General features: G+C 51.1%; 7 protein-coding genes across 7 annotated transcripts; 3 read left to right on the top strand and 4 right to left on the bottom strand.

Moving 5' to 3' along the window:
• Positions 1–430: 430 nt before the first annotated feature.
• IAR55_001916 (uncharacterized protein) lies at positions 431–1192 on the bottom strand (the record flags this gene model as incomplete). Its single annotated transcript, XM_066945039.1, has 1 exon — positions 431–1192. One exon carries the CDS (start codon positions 1190–1192, stop codon positions 431–433), a length of 762 nt encoding a protein of 253 aa, XP_066804962.1.
• A 1036-nt stretch (positions 1193–2228) lies between these two features.
• On the top strand, positions 2229–3643 carry IAR55_001915 (uncharacterized protein; the record flags this gene model as incomplete). The annotated part of the gene is made up of 2 exons (XM_066945038.1): positions 2229–2880; positions 2955–3643. The coding sequence occupies 2 exons, from the start codon at positions 2229–2231 to the stop codon at positions 3641–3643; spliced, it is 1341 nt and encodes a 446-aa protein (XP_066804961.1).
• Positions 3644–3702: 59 nt separating this feature from the next.
• Positions 3703–4453, bottom strand: IAR55_001914 (mitochondrial 37S ribosomal protein bS18m; the record flags this gene model as incomplete). The annotated part of the gene is made up of 2 exons (XM_066945037.1): positions 3703–4068; positions 4196–4453. 2 exons carry the CDS (start codon positions 4451–4453, stop codon positions 3703–3705), a joined length of 624 nt encoding a protein of 207 aa, XP_066804960.1.
• A 299-nt stretch (positions 4454–4752) lies between these two features.
• On the top strand, positions 4753–7738 carry IAR55_001913 (uncharacterized protein; the record flags this gene model as incomplete). The annotated part of the gene is made up of 11 exons (XM_066945036.1): positions 4753–4921; positions 5043–5089; positions 5139–5188; positions 5244–5358; positions 5423–5778; positions 5831–6197; positions 6248–6336; positions 6391–6571; positions 6618–7025; positions 7076–7441; positions 7505–7738. 11 exons carry the CDS (start codon positions 4753–4755, stop codon positions 7736–7738), a joined length of 2382 nt encoding a protein of 793 aa, XP_066804959.1.
• A 675-nt stretch (positions 7739–8413) lies between these two features.
• IAR55_001912 (uncharacterized protein) lies at positions 8414–11268 on the bottom strand (the record flags this gene model as incomplete). Its single annotated transcript, XM_066945035.1, has 10 exons — positions 8414–8527; positions 8586–8690; positions 8749–8892; positions 9000–9500; positions 9556–9714; positions 9773–9824; positions 9880–10289; positions 10346–10658; positions 10724–10978; positions 11057–11268. 10 exons carry the CDS (start codon positions 11266–11268, stop codon positions 8414–8416), a joined length of 2265 nt encoding a protein of 754 aa, XP_066804958.1.
• Positions 11269–12146: 878 nt separating this feature from the next.
• On the top strand, positions 12147–14407 carry IAR55_001911 (uncharacterized protein; the record flags this gene model as incomplete). The annotated part of the gene is made up of 7 exons (XM_066945034.1): positions 12147–12400; positions 12456–12552; positions 12603–12713; positions 12764–13768; positions 13826–14112; positions 14178–14305; positions 14361–14407. The coding sequence occupies 7 exons, from the start codon at positions 12147–12149 to the stop codon at positions 14405–14407; spliced, it is 1929 nt and encodes a 642-aa protein (XP_066804957.1).
• A 100-nt stretch (positions 14408–14507) lies between these two features.
• IAR55_001910 (uncharacterized protein) lies at positions 14508–15506 on the bottom strand (the record flags this gene model as incomplete). Its single annotated transcript, XM_066945033.1, has 6 exons — positions 14508–14572; positions 14632–14899; positions 14979–15168; positions 15237–15282; positions 15350–15420; positions 15478–15506. 6 exons carry the CDS (start codon positions 15504–15506, stop codon positions 14508–14510), a joined length of 669 nt encoding a protein of 222 aa, XP_066804956.1.
• Positions 15507–15869: the final 363 nt, after the last annotated feature.

The following is a 15869-nucleotide window of genomic DNA, read 5'->3' as shown; positions in this document are numbered from 1 at the left end:
ACCAGGCATGCCAAGATCGTCACGTCTTCCGTTCGTTGTTGCATTTTCATAAAGCCTGGGCGGATTTAGCGGTCGTCTTTGCTCAAAGGCTTTGATACCATGAAATACAGCATCTAAGAATGCAGTCTGACTTAACATCGTCATTCGACATGTACCGTGTACGGCGTTCGATAGTAACGAAGTACTTTATGTGGGCCCTCAAAAGGGCCTGATCAAGAGATAGCTCAGGCTGTGAAAGACATCATTGTCGCCTCCTCTCGTCAACGTCGGAGCAAAACAAGAAGCTCAAGCAGGTTTCATTTCACTCGTGTTCATCGCCGGTCAGGCGGATATGCTATGTACCGCTATCTGACCTAAAAATTCCCTCTGGACCTATCCTTTCAGCTCTTGTGCCGATCTCTGACACAAACCCGCCGAGACACGGCTCTGGCTACTCATGTGGAGTGGAACCCTCATCGCTCTTGTTGATGACGATCACTTGCACATCCGGGTACGTTTCAGCGCCTTTGGACGATCTAGACTGTATCGCTTTCGCAGCTCTCTTTGCGACCTCGATTACTCGGGAGGCAGCCTCATCGGGCTTGTCGAACAGGTCTGGCAAGGAAGATCTTCCAGCATCGCGCCTTAACTCGTCTGCGAATCGATTTGCCCTGATGATACTTTGTGTTTGCTTCCCCGACATCTGTGAATAGGTGTTCAGGGCGTACTCTGATCCACCCCCGAGCGCAGGGCAATATTCAATTCTGACCGCCTCTCTGGGGGTGCCGACGTTGATACGTGAAGCGCGGAGTGTTATGTAGACGGGCCTTTCATACGACTCGTCGAGATAAGCCGCGTCCAAAGATGCTGAAGCTTCTCGATGCAGGCGGGACTGATCGGGGATCATGGGTGTCCGCAACCAGTCCTGTATCAATATCCTCGGATGTGTACGTGGAAAGCGAGGCAAACCGTACGCATCAGTGGTCAGAGACAAATCTGGTTCATCGCCAGCAACCTTGCTTGTCTGCTGATTTGCTGCCGTTGTACGCCTACTCGAACCACCAAATGAGAGTATACTTGAAAGGGCGCTGGATATCGCATGTGATCCAGTTGCTCCGCGCTCCGAGGGTTGCGGCGAGAGAGCGCTGCCAAGCGAACTGTCTTGGGTAGTGTTAGATAAGTCCCCTTCTTTGGACTTGCCGAAATGGGCCATGGTGTATGATTAGCAAGAGAAGTAAGCGAGTTTCGTCTATTGTATTCAGTATGGTGATGAGTTCAAGTTGGTAGACCTGTACGGTACTAAGGTCAGTATATTATTGTATAAAACAACAAGTGGGTCCTCGAAGGCGCAGAACAGTGATCTCAAAGTATTTATGTCCATCTGTGTGCTACTCATTGAAGAATCATCCTTTCCCCTCTTTACCTTTCCTCCGACCAGGCGAAGAAAGGAGCATGTGATTGCAGAATATCGTCACCAAGCTGGCTCGTGACGGTCGTGACGACATTGTGAGAGGTCAAGCTTGTTCTTGTCTGTTTGGGAGCCTCGTCCCTTGGTCTCCCTTGATGAGAAGGGCAGAAGAAGGGCGTTTTCTTCTCAGATACAACTGATCATTACACGCAATATCAAGGAAGACCTTATGGCACTGTGGTCTTCTGATGGGTGGCATCAGTCGAATCCATCGCCGTCATATCCGTTCGTCAGGCCGTTATCATCATCCCTGGGATGCAAAGGAGTGGTTACACCCTGCAGGTTCACTGACTCGCTGGTCAACGAGGCTCTGGGGAAGCTGTCACCTGTCTCTCCCTTGAGGAGGAATATGAGGTACTGCTCGAAAACTGAGGTGCAGAACTTTTAGACATCCTGCGGGCACGCATGCAACATGTTAAGTCAGAGTCTTCACCTCGAATCCGGCAGGATCACGACAGTGCCACGGAACCAATTCGCCACAGCGCGGGGTGGTCATGCGCTACCAACTCCACCAACAACTCGAGTTTGTCGCTTTTATCCTATAGACTTCAATGACCTTTCCATAACACAACACTCTCATCTTGGACCTTCTACGCATAGCGAGCGGGAAGGACGATCAGAACCTTCGCTCAGACAAAATCCAGAAGACGTGTCCCTCTTCGAGCGTGGGTGACATTGCAACAATAGACATTGACAACACGCGTTCCTCGCATTTCTGTGGTCGTCAAAGCAGCTTCACTTGGCAGTCTTCAACGACTGACCTCTTTCGCTCCAGCTTAGTATGCCGACCTCACTTCCACATGCCGTCCTTGGCCCTTTACTGCGATCCGGCCCAACATTTCTCAGACCTTTCATACACGCTTTGATTGCTTCCCTTCAACGACTCGACCTCTCTCGAGATCCTCGAAAGACACTCCATAAACTGTCGCAACACAAATTCACCCTCTCCAATTCACTCCCTCTAATATTCATGGCGACATGTGCAACCTATTGCTTGTACATCATGACCACCCCACCGTTCCCATTCAAACTCGGAATCCCACTCGCTTACATCACCGCGATGTTGTTGCCCATCACATCGCAATTCGTCTTCCCGGCCACGCCCATCTTCGCGTGGCTTATCACCTTCTTCTCGGCCAGATACATTCCGACAGGTAGAAGACCGGGCATCCACGTCGCTCTGCTTCCAGCGTTGGAATCGGTCCTCTACGGCGCGAACATCTCGGATCTTCAAACGAGATATACCAACTCGGTGTTGGATGTGATCGCTTGGTTGCCTTATGGTGTTGTGCATTTCGTCTGGCCATTCATCGTCGCTCTGATCTTGTGGACGTTGGGTCCGAGAGGAGCTGTGCAGTTCTGGGGATTGGCGTTTGGATGGATGAACTTGTTAGGTGTGGTCACTCAGTTGTTGCTTCCGTGTGCTGCGCCTTGTAAGTGGTTTTCTCACTCCGCTATCTTGTGCCCCATCTACGCGGGTCATATCTGATTCATGACTTTAATCCAGGGTACGAAATTATCCACGGTCTCACGCCTGCCGATTACTCCATGCCTGGTTCGCCGGGTGGCCTTCTGCGAATCGATCGTGTCTTCCACTCGCAAGGCTACTCGAACACGTTCGGTTCGGCCCCCCTCGTCTTCGGAGCCTTCCCTTCACTTCATTCCGGTTGCGCCGTCATGGAAGCTCTTTTCCTCTCCCATTTCTTCCCCGCCTTCAAACCTGTCTATTGGGCTTACGTTGGTGTCCTTTGGTGGGCGACCATGTATCTCTCGCATCACTACCTTATCGATCTGGTGGCCGGAGCTTGTCTCAGCGTATTGGTCTTCTACTTTACTATGCCAGATGGATTCAAGGACGTCGACCAGATACAATGGGACAAAGCTGAGGGTGATGGATATGAGATGATCGGTGGACCACAGACTAGAGAAGTGGATCTCGATGAGGAGATCAGGAAATTGGAAGAGGAAGGCGAGGCGGACATCGGGGATGATGTACAGGGAGACGATGAGGAAGCGAAAATTGAGAGTCAGGATGGGATGGGTAAAGGGATTGAAGGGAAACCAAGGATGAAGAAGAAGCGATCGGTCAGTTGGGGTGAGACCAGAGTACTTGGAGAGGATGGACTGGGTGAGGCCAGTGCAAGTGGGAGTGGGGGTAAATCAGTAGAGCAGTCGGTAGAAGGAAGTCGTAAATGATTCACTAATGATATTCCTTGCGGGTGAATCTGACGAGATCATAAAATGCATTGACATGGCTAAAAACGACCCGCCGAACTCCTGGCGTTGCCAACTTGAGGACTTCCCAATCCGCCAGGAGTGATACCATTTGACCAACGACTGATCAACCCCATCGCTCTAGCTCTCCTGACCAATTTCCCCACCTTTCGCTGAGACTTCCAAGTCAAGCCTGTCTCTGCTCTCCCCTTGATTTTCCCCATCGGGTTGACGAACGCAAGCGCGAACGAGGGGTTGAGATCGTGCTCTAATGGGGAGGTTTTGGTGAGATGGAAAGGGTCGAGCCGAGCTGCTACTTTCTTAGGAGGACCGAGGAGCGGTGGTCGAGGATATGGTCGTGGTGTAGGGTAGAGTGAGTCGTGGGTGAACGTTGATGGAGGAGCATACTGCGAGAAGTCAACATAGCGTCAGTATGACATGGATATACGTTATGTGATGTTTTGACTTGTGAAGTCCCACCCCCAATCCCGGCGAGACGAACGTCACGAAGTATATATTATCAGCGCAACTCACAGTATTTGCTCTGAATGGTCGTCGCTTATCGTCGACTTCCACCCTCGCTCTCTTCGACAGACTCTCCATCATCTTCCTGGCCGCGTCGATGGACGAAGAGGACGAGGGGGAGGCCGAGGGGGCAGAAGGCGATGCCGATGAAGATGACTTTTGGGAGAGGTAAGAGGAAAGAACATCTCGCGATGTTTGAGCGTTGGCGGGTCTTCGGTGGAAAAGTGAAGTGTGAAGGAGTCGGATGGAAAGAGGTTGTTGTGACATTCTGCAATGTAGCTTCCGTACGCCGCCCAGGTGCTGGTAAGCGAGAGAGAGAGAGAACGTCTTGATGTGGTGTACAAGCTATATCTGTAACAGAGTCAAAGATGTCGAACTTTTGGTCCGTCAGAGGTCACTCGATGAAACCTATCTGCTACCCCCCTTTTAGTATGAGATGGTATCGCCGAGATTTCCCGTCATGGTGCCCCTCATCTGCGACCCATTTGTTGTTGAATTTCAACCAGTTCCAACTTCTGAATCACTCTATTTCTTCAGGTGATCACTTGCTATCCACCAACGACGCGATGCCCAAGGTACCGCCTCAGGCCGGTCCATCGAAGCAGCCTGCCAGGCAGGGAAAGCCCATACACCGGACCGTCGACCTGTTGAAGAAAAATGACGACATCAAATCAGAAGGTAAAGGAAAGGGCAAGGAGAAGGAAATTTTGGGTGATGTGACCGGACTGGTGGATGGTAAGTTTGGTACGACCCAACAGTGTCAAACGGGCGCTGGTACTGCTCGATATGTACAATGGGAAGTGACGACAGGCGTCCGTCAAAAAGAGAGCAGGAGGCTAAGCTGACATGTCTACAGAGGTCAAGCGATTACCTGGTATGATCTTTGTCGAAAAGTTTGCCGAAGTGAGTTGGGATCCCCTTCCGGCGTTGACACTGCTCATCTCAAGTGCAGGCTCGAGCGCTGGAGATACATGCTTTTCAGACGGCCATCAAAGCTGCAACGTAAGCTATTTGAATACAATGACGGTCAGACGATCTAAGCTGAGCTGGTAGATAGTGCGCAAGCGAACACACGAGCGTTTCAATCACTGCCTCGACATCTGCGAAGACGAGCTGCCAGTCATAATCCACGACGAGTGCCTAAACGTCTGAGAAGTCGAGCAGCAGCGGAGGCAAGTTCGCATCTCATGTACCCTTTTCTCTTTTGAGAAGACCGCTTATCTCTGAGATGCTCAGATTGATCCCGGTGACGATATCGCTAGGAAACATCGCAAACAAGCCAAACTTCGAGCAAAAGGATCGCTTCGTGACCGCTTATCCCGAACGGAACAGTTCCGCCTTCGACAACGTAATAAGACCTGGCTTCCTACGCATATATGGCACGCTAAGCGATACCACATGGTCAACCTGTGGGGTTATCGACTACCTCTTACTCCTACTCTCAAATCTTTTCGTCCAGCTTACAGAGCGGGAAGACGGAGAGCGATTGCTTGGGATACTAGCTATTACGGGATTTTGGAGATCGAGGGGCTAAGAGAGGAAGTGCTGGAGATGATGAAGCTCGTCGTCGCTGGGCAATTTGCAGGAGCAAAGTAAGTGTAGCTCAGGACAGGACCCGAATTGCATATTGATATTGCCCGATAGATATGAGAGCGGGGCTCGCATGGCATGCGTTACGATGTACCAGCACAACAGCTTCCCGCGAGGCCTCATCGGACCCGCCGAAATCCTTTGGCAACCGAATGAAGGGGATCACAAGGCGAGGAAGCTCTGGATCAGGCTGCATCCATCAATATTCAACGATGTCTGGGACACCATGAAGACCGCCAGTGGTTCTCGGCAGATGACCGGTGTTCAACCGTCGGCCAATAAGGCGAGGGCGGATATTCCGACCCAAGTACGAGACCTCAGAGGAGATGTTGAGAGCATAGAGATCATGGGACCGAAAGCTGGCAAAGTGTTGCAACGGGTTCTGAGATTGTGCAAATCAGAAAGAGGAGTTAAGAAGGAGGTGAGAAAGTATCTCTAAACTGATGCGTTGCTTTCACTCATTTGTCATAGTTTTTCGACAGCTTGGGGCGACTCAATGACCCGGCAGCTATACCCGAGGGCACAGTGGTTGGGCTCAAGGTATATGACCCGAGACTAAAGTAGGTTGCGCCGGCCTGCACATGGTAGGCCGAGCTGACCAGACTATGCTTCAGCTTTCCTCCACCACGTTTCAACGACTCCGAGCGTGCTCCCTTGCCCGAACAGCTTCTCCGAGCGAGACATGTCGAGCCGTCTGCAGAACTTGCCCAAAGTTCATTGTGGGATGAAGACGTTCGAGAGGATCTGTCGAAAGCCACTTTCAGCAAATACCAGCTTGATGCTCGACGACATAGGGTAAGTCAGTCCTGGAAGCTGTGGACGAAGGCTGACCATTCTATAGCTCGGCGCACCAGGATCGAAGCTCAATCCGTTGGCTCAAGACGACCGAATTCCAGTCATTTTGATTCGGCGCGCAGTCCACTCTCATACTAACCCGAACTCGTTAGAGTCATTTCACGGATTTACACTCCTTCTTCCGCCAGGATGGACAATGTATTTCTCTTCTTCCCTCGTCTACTCGAATACCCTGATCGGAGGATTGAACGAGCGCAAAGTTCAACATCGTGAAGCGGGGCTACCCAGCTTTCCGGAGTATTTCGGAGCAGTTTGCGAGGCCGGTAAGAAGTGGGAAGCTGCTAAAGCGGCTACAGAGAAAGAGACGTGGGATAGGAAACCTCCAGGGAAGCGAGTACAGTGGGAGAGTCTGAGGACTCGGAATCCATTCGTTCCGAATTGGGATGAAGTCATGGTGGGTCGAAGCGTTTCGAGCACTACGTCTGTGCTAAACGTATCTCTCAGAGCCGAACAAGCCCATCTCCAGAAGAAAACACTGTCAACGGCCCGGTACCAAAGCGACTCGTCATGCCATGGCTTCTGGCTTCGCCTTTCACCCATCATTTGAAGTCTGGTCATTCATCTCAGGATCTCCTAGCTATGATGAACGCCTTCCGCACGCAACGAGGCATGCCTGTGCTTGCGAAAGACAAAGCATCCGAGCTGTTCAAGACGGCTCTCATCCACGTTGAGATCAACGTGCTGGGAAGAGGATCACCGGGAGACATGGCCATGATATATACCCTTTCTGCCTTACAAAGGGAAGAATGGATCGGAGCGTATGAGCGGGGAAGTCTGGTCCAAGCGGGAGACATCAGCGATCTTCAGCAAGTGAGTCCATCCTGAGTCCGCTGAAGTGTAGCTCATTGATTCGAGCTGACATTGTTTGGTCAGCTCGGCGAAAGCATACCCGCGGAAGAGGAGATCATAGGCTACACGACGACTGGGAACATCTCTTTATCAAGAGGAACGGGCCACGGGTTGGGCGCCATCACCTTGAAGGGATATTTGGACTTGCTGGGAGCCACCGAGAGAGGGAGTGGAGAGTGGAAGGGAAGGTTGTTGGTCAGGGTCAGGAACAGAGACGGTAGAGTGGCGAGATTGTGTGAGATCAGAGTGGTATCATGATGTATACACATAGTCGGCACGAGGTGTGAAGGAAATGGGGTGACAGTCACATCACCCCAGCGGGAGCTGCACGCTGCCGCCAATTGGTCGTACACTTCAGGATCAAGCATGGAGAGAACGCAAGACTTGAACAAGATTCCAGTCTGAGTACGCCGCCGCCCAGCCATTGGAACGATGCAGAGAAGATCAGCATTGCCGCTGGAGAAGGATGACAAACTCGAGCGGAGAGTTGGTTCTTCGGAACCAATTCTTGTTGGGTCAACGATGGGATGGGTTTCACCTGCGGGGTGATTTTTTCACTCGGTTCTCTGTCGTGCTTTCGCTCATCGCTTACCATAGCGATCGTGCTACTGTGTGATGTCTCGGCAGCAGGCCTTGTACTTTGATTGCTGCAAGGTTATGGACGATGGGGAGACGATAATTGTGGCACGCCGCTTGCACACGGAACCCGCCACGTCCGAAAAGTTTGGCACTCGGCGAGTGCACCGAGGCCTCGTCCTGCTGAGAGGCTATCGTGCAGACACTGGCTCGCTTACTACTTGCATGCATGCAGCTGGGAAGACTGGCCATGCATGGTATGGAGGCTGCTCGATGAGCACGCACAGGTCATTCTCCAGAACAAGGTGGAAAGCGTGACCATGCATCATATACATCTGCTCGGCTAATATTCACTCATCAAGACCCTTCATCGCCTGCCCATCTGACATCCGCTTCCGCCTCCAACCAGTCCATCCACTTTTTCAGATACTTGCTACCCTTCGAGACGGTAGACGAATCGCCAACGACGCACTACGGTCTCATTCAGCACCTAAGCCGCATGGTCCTTGTCTTTCTAGATAGCACTCACAAGCTGTCTTCTCGCTCTTGTCATAGCGACGTTCAGTCTCCTGTATTCTCCCAAAAAGCCCACTTCTCCTGTGGCGTTGGACCTGACCAGAGAGAGGATGATCGCCTGTAGCAATCATTTTACTTCAGCGCGTGTCCAGAACAGCCTCGCATGCCCTGCTCACCTCTCGCTCTTGACCCTGCAACCCATCAACACTGCCAATCGTCATGTCGGGATATTCCTCGTGGAGGAGAGCCGAGAGAACCGATACCTGCGCTTGATAGGGTGTGACAATGCCGATCTCTGCTGGAGGCACGCCAAGCGAGGCCTAGCAAGCGAATCGTACTTATTTAGCGAAAACCAGACACTTCCGACACTAGCAGTCGACCCGAACCAAACACGGCCTGTACATATGTCGTCAAAACAGACACCCACCAGCTTCCTAGCCCATTTGGCGACTATCTCTGCCTCGTTCTCATTACTCTTGCTACCTTCCCCCAACGGTGCTCGCTTCACATCTCCTCCTTCGCCCTCTGTCCGCTCGAAGAACTCGCATCCGGCTGTATCAAAGAAAACGACGTTCGGTTCCAAAATATCCCTCGCTTCTTCGCTTGTTCTGTCATCTATCGTGGGGAGACCGAGTAGCTTTCGTTTTGCCACGGAAGGGTCCGATAACAGAGACGATTTGTAGAGTGTTTCTGAGGGGAATATTGCGATCTGTTCGTTCATTCGGTACTGTACCTGCAGTACACGCTTGATCCCGGCACCGTATAGATGTTCGAGACGCTCGAACAAGGTAGTCTCCAGCGTACGTGGAGGCCGAATTGACCGCCCTTTAGCTTCGAGGCTTGTCTGCTGCATTGCTCCATCGACGTCTTCCGTATAGACATTCGAAACAGCTGATATCTCCTCCTTACTCATTATTGTTGGGGGGAGCTGCAGGTGATCAGCTCGGGACGGCCCTAGTTCGCAGTATCTGAAGTATAATCACCTGTTGTGGATCTCCAGCAAGAATCAATTTCCTCGACTTCAATATCGGTATCCAGCATACGGCTTCGACAGCTTGAGTAGCCTCGTCGATGATACAAATGTCGAATATCATATTGTTCAGCTGGCGAGCACCGGCGCTGTGACATGTCGCTAGGACGACCTGATGACTGTTAAACAACTTCGTACATGAATCTCCCAAGTCGATAAAATTGACCTACCTGCGCACCATTGACCACTGTACTGACCACCTTGCCTTCTCGTTGACGGTACCTATATAAACGCAAGCTCCAGCACCGATACCTTCTCGACGTGGTCCCTCACTAACTCTTTACGCAGTTCTCTCACCTCATCCCATCGCTTGCCCCTCTCCTTGCCCTTGAGAGCACCTTTCTCTCCTTTCTTTCTGCCCAAATCACTCAAATGACCTTTGAGTTCCTCGCCGACATCTTTCAATAGCTCGCCTTCATCACCGTTGGCTGCCCGCCAATCTAAGGTCTCTTGGATCAAATCTCGGTGGACTCGGGTAGGATGACCTATCCGCAGAATCGAGTTTCTGGGTAGTACCGACGAGTACGGGACTTGCTGAACCAGTGCGTGTAGACGGAGAAGCAAGTTGTCAAGGGCAAGATTTGATGGCGTTGTAACGAGGATCCTAGGGGGTACATTCGTTGAGGAAGAAGCTGGTCGCGCGAGAAGCTGGAATACGAGTTCAATGAGGGTGTGGGTCTTGCCAGTCTACGAAGCCATATGGCGTCAGCCTAGAAGCAGAACCAGTCTTTGCAGGTACATACTCCTGGAGGCCCATGTATGCAAGCTACCTGTTCCGCCTTGAGGCAGAAATGGATCGCTTCCTTTTGACTATCATTCAAGTTGCCGTTGAACCAGCCGACCTCTCCATCAAGGACATGGTCCTGGCCCTTGAGCGCACGGGGAGTGTCGATGACATCGGACCAAGATGGGCTCTGTTTGCCCAGGAGAGAGTCGATAAGTGGCAAATTGAAGGCGTAGGGCGATGGTGCGTCAGTTTCCGGCACCACTAGTCGTCTGAGATGAGCGAGAGTCTTTTCCATTCGATCGAAGGTCACAGTGTTGGCTAACTTCAATCTGAGCTATTGTTCAGCCGTTGCTTTAAGATGAGTTTGGCCAATGGCGTCAAGATTTTGACTTACAGTCTCAGTCGCTCAGGTAGATCCACCTCTTTTGATCCATCTACCGCAACGATGATCTTTTCTTGCCCCACCCTGTATACCACGCCTTCCACCGCGCCCTGGTCCTCACTGTCCTTCTTCTTGCCTTTGTTCTTCGTGGCAGTGTCGTCACTCTGTACATGGGCTTCTATACGCACGGTATCACCGTTTCGGAACGTATGTGATGGCAGAGCAGGCAGTGTGTGATATGCTGATGGACGATGCAGTTCTATCAAGCTATTGAGGATTGAGAGAAGAAGTCAGTAACGGAGACTCCGATAATCTTCTATATTTGAGAACAATAAATCGATCTACCTCTTTCCTCCTAGACCAACACTGATGCTTGAGACCCCTAAACCTCCTAACGCTAGACCTCTCTGCTCGAGCAGCCTGGGGGAGCATTTCGAGTTGAGCAATCTCGTTTGCTCTTCTTCTGCCTTGCGCTCGAGCTCGAGGAGGTACTGGTGTCTGCCGATGAATGAGTCGAGTAGTTGATGGGATGGTGGTTGCGGTGTATGAACGGCCATGGTTGTGGTGATATCCGGACTGAATGTAACTTCACATTTCAAAAACGAAGGAGTTGATATCATCGACAAGTGACTTTAAATGCTCTCCCCCTCAGATCAGCTTGATAGGTGCATATTACACCTTCAAAGCCAGACTCACATCTCAATGATAATGGTGGACGATCGGAAATTTAGAAAATCAAGAATGCACAATATTGACCTGTTCAGCGTCTTCCCATCGTCCGAGGTGCCACCAAGCGACCGTGACTTATCCTCACACGTGATCAGTGTTGACTAAAATCGTGCTGTAACCCAAAAAAGCGCCTCGGTTAATTGTGACTCATCCCTGATAAGCCCTTCTCCGCCACTTCCAAAGCGGTTTCTTCGACGCCACGTGTACGCTATTACATATATCTCCAAGATCCGCTTGAATGGTACGAATATGTCTGACAGTTTGTGTTCACTGTTGGCCGGGCCTAGCCCGTGCCATATGATAACATTGGAACGATACAGAGAAGATTAGCATTGCCCCTGCAAAAGGATGACAAACTCGAGCGGAGAGGTGGTTCTTCGGAACCAAATATTTTTGTGTTTACTCTTCGTTTCACTGACCTCCTCTTCGTGCTTGACCTCGTCAGTGTGCTGCATGGCGGTGATCAGAGGGTGGAGATTGCGTTCTTGTGGTGTCGTACCGTTGAGGTGGAATCTTATAGCGACCTGTCCGACTCCATGTCTGCGACCACGCGGACACGCTCGAAACTCCGACAGATGATCCACCCAGAACTCCAGTCGATTTGAACGAGTGTTCATTGATTTACGGTCGGTTATCTACAGGACATGGCAGACTGAAAGAGGTCATAGCTTTTGCCACACGCCGCATCGCGACACGTCACTCCAGTATGACATCACCTGTCAGTACTACGGTGATCACTGCTCCCCCTAGCGTATCTCACTTTGTCATCTTCAACCCGACTCTGAGCCTGGCAACAGCGACATCCAGAACGGATACAGAGGAAAGGGACAAAGATGAGGAGGATGATCTGAAAGAGGCGGCTCAGATTGTCTTTTATACTAGTAGAGAGGCGGGTGGAGTTAGCAGGGATAGGATGTTGAGGCAGGTGGGATTGGCAAAGGGCCTGATGGGCTTTGCAGAGTGAGTCGATTCACGAGACCGTGTCTGGCATCTGTCCTGATTGACATTCGCTTAGCATGCTGGCAAAAGATAAAGCAAAGTACTGGTCTATACACGCTCATAAATCAAGATTACTGATCTACTCCCCTGAAACTGACTTCTACATCTACATTGTGAGTACATATTGTTCTTCGCCGCATATTTGTGCTCATGAACTTGATAGTGTATCACGCTCGCCCACACGGCCGAGAAGAAGGATCCCACCCCTTCGGCTCAAGGCTTGTCGGATCAGATGTTGGTGGATGCGCTCGCGCGAGGATATGAGGATTTCAGGGTGAGCCTTCCTCCGGGATAGTTGCGCTCGTGCATTCTGACACTGTACAGCTCCTGCATGGTACACTCGCATCACATCCACCTTCTTCAACTACCTCGTCCTTACTCGACAAATACTTCACTCGTTTTGCTTTCTCGTTCGAATCGACCTATCTCACCTCCCCGCCATCATTATCAACATGGATATGCGGATACCCTTCTTCCTCCTCCTCATCGCCATCTATAGATGACGTCGTCGCGCCCTTTCGACAAGTCGTGAATCAAGATTGCGATATCTATATCATCGGCAAAGACGGACCCCTATACGGCTCGACTTCGGACCAAGCTCTCATACGATACCTGTTAAATCTGGTACAAGCATCTCTCCCTCAACTCTCTATCGCCACGGATCCATCTCTGCCCAGAACGGACACCCGATCATCGCTCGGTTTCGGATTACTTGGACGGGGAAGGAAGAAGGATGATCTGCGTAAAGCAAGTTGGACGACTTTGTCGTTGGCCAATTGGGTCCCTGATATCAGACGGACTTCGTCGCCTTTGCCAGACCAAGGCAAGGTGTCTGATCAGACAGCTGTTCCCCCTTCGGAAAACACGATGAACGATTCGAAGGGGAAATGGGGGTTTGGACTGGGAGGACTAGGCGACGTGGTGGGCAGCGTCGGGACGGCATTTGGGCGAGGAGGAGGGGCACCAAGAGAGTCGGTGCACATCTCGAAAGAGCATTCTGGGCCCAAATCCGCTTCTTCGAACGCCACTGAGGAGGACGTGAAGGTCTCTGTGGAGCGAGACACATCAGGACCCGGAGTAGAAACGACGAGGTTACCAGCCTCGCCGATGCCAGTCAAGCCTCAAGAAACAGTTTCATCGGTGGAGCCTAACATGAACGCTTCGTCGAAAGAACAAACAGATCCTCATCATGTGGAGCAAAGCGATGTCTCCTTGCCGGAATTGGAATCAGCGGTAGAACCGTCGGTGGATCTGGAATGGGATGATCGAAGCATGTGGCTTTTGTCAGACGACGATACTTTCCAGAATCGCACAATATGCTGGATTATCGTAAGTGTGATCAAGAAAGCGGTATGTATTTTAAGTCATTGACAGACTTGTATTCAGCGCGACAGTGTCCTTGTCTCCGTCCTGTTCCCCAATAAGCCAACACCACCTTATGATCTCCCATCGACATCAGCCACTCTGGACCTGTTTTCCCGATTATCGAGCACATCGCCGATGACCACTCAGCCTGCTCACTCAAGCATCTCGCGTCCATCTACACCTGACTCGGGATCGACTAGTGCAAATTCGTGGTTGAGCAAGCTCGGTCAAGGGATCCTAGAGCGACAAGGGGAATTTGATTTCGCTTCAGAGCATACACTCAGCGAACTGAGAGGAACACTGAAAAGGTTCGTTACGTTGTGTCACCGAGTCTTTACTCTCAAGCGTTGCTGACTGTCCTCTTGTACTATAGCGACCCAATGATTTCTGAGATCTACGCCAAGATGCCGGCTTCGCAATTTGTCGTAGCGAAACACACCGCGGAGAAGGAACTGTATCTGCATGTAGGAAGGAAAGAGGCGAGTCTTACCGATGCCGAGCGTGAGTTGTTCTCCCTCCATGGACCATCAAGTAGCATACTGACCTCTGATTGTAGAGGCAGTTAGGAGCTTTGCGAGATCAAATCCAGATTTTGGAGGATAGTGCCAAAAATGGTTACGATACGACACGACCCCACACGACTTGAAAAGAAGCAATATGAAAGTGGACGAGATGCATGTTGTAGACGTCATGACTTCCGTCATCACTTGTTATGCCAGAGTAGCGTTTTCAAACTGCTCCATGCCTCCGAATCGTGATACAGATATCCTGCAATTCCCATAAGCGATCTGTTACACTTGGCTCGGAGTCAACAATCTGAGACTCACTCATACTGTTCCCCATACCCGGTTGAATCCTCTCGCCTCTATGTCTGAACATGTACATGACACCGGCCCAACTCAACGCGGCAACGATGGCGAACGGAACCTGTGCCGGTGGGATCGGTTTCGGGTTGGCTTGCGGAGAGGTGAGTGATGGTAAGGGATGCGATAGGGGCTGGATCGGCGTTTTGGGAGGGTTGGAACGGGAATAGAGTCTAGGAAGGAGGGAAAGGAGAACTCGGGACATGACATAAAGAACGATCTGTTCGTTGATCTATACGCAATGCACCCGATATTCCAGCTAGTCCAGTTATGCTCGAACAGCACGGTACGAGACGTGAGGGGATGCTTACAGGTGTACGTTCACCGAATACCCACCATCCTCCCAATCCTCCCGCTACAAAAGTATCCAGATCCCTCTCCTTCCCGCCGTTCAACTTCTTCTGCAATAAGAGCAAGAGCTTGTAGATGGTTACGAATTTCGCAAGATTGACCGCGTGTGTTCGGGTGGCTGTGAAGATGCCTTTGATCTTGGCTGGCCATCTGAAGATACAGACACAATAAAGTATCAGCACATACACGTGTAAGTATTCTGTGCAGAGACAACGGACGATTTGTGAGAGAACAGTAGGGTCATGACAAGAGCATGAGGGAATCCTTAGGGGGAAAAGTCATACATGTCAGCACTGACAGGAGCAAAAAGACGCCAAGAGATATGGCTCACGGATCTTGACGCCGTAGACAAGACCATTTCTAGTCCCCTTCAGCACAGCTAGGAGGTCGTGATTCTTAGGACTGGTCTCGAGTCAGCACTCGTATCACGAGATGTGCACTCCTCTCTCCATGACTCACTCCAGTAGGAAACGCTGGATGGCAGACATGGAGGGCAAGATCTGGCAATTGGCTCGCGGGTGCGCCGCTATGATAACGCGCCGTTACTACTCCCGAGGTCTAGTCAAAGGACTGAGGGATGCTCAATCTCAATTCAACGGTCTGCTCCTTCCAGGTGGTACACTACGCTGGGTACGCAAGACACAACCGAAGCAAGGGGATGAACAAGTAATCGTTTGGGATGTGACGGTTGGAAAGAGAAAGCAGAGAAGCAAGCTTAAAATGTATTTGTGGCCGGCAATCCTGTACAAATCAATTACCGGGGCGAATGGCAAGTCCTCAACACGGTCCACAGCAGTGGAGCGACTAGAACCGCATGATTCCTTCTTTCGCTCGCTGATCGACGGAGCACA

This window comes from Kwoniella newhampshirensis, chromosome 3, assembly GCF_039105145.1.
Source record: "Kwoniella newhampshirensis strain CBS 13917 chromosome 3, whole genome shotgun sequence".
Lineage (NCBI taxonomy): Eukaryota > Fungi > Basidiomycota > Tremellomycetes > Tremellales > Cryptococcaceae > Kwoniella > Kwoniella newhampshirensis.
Note: the sequence above shows the minus strand (reverse complement) of the source record. Positions and strands in the feature narration are given on the sequence as shown.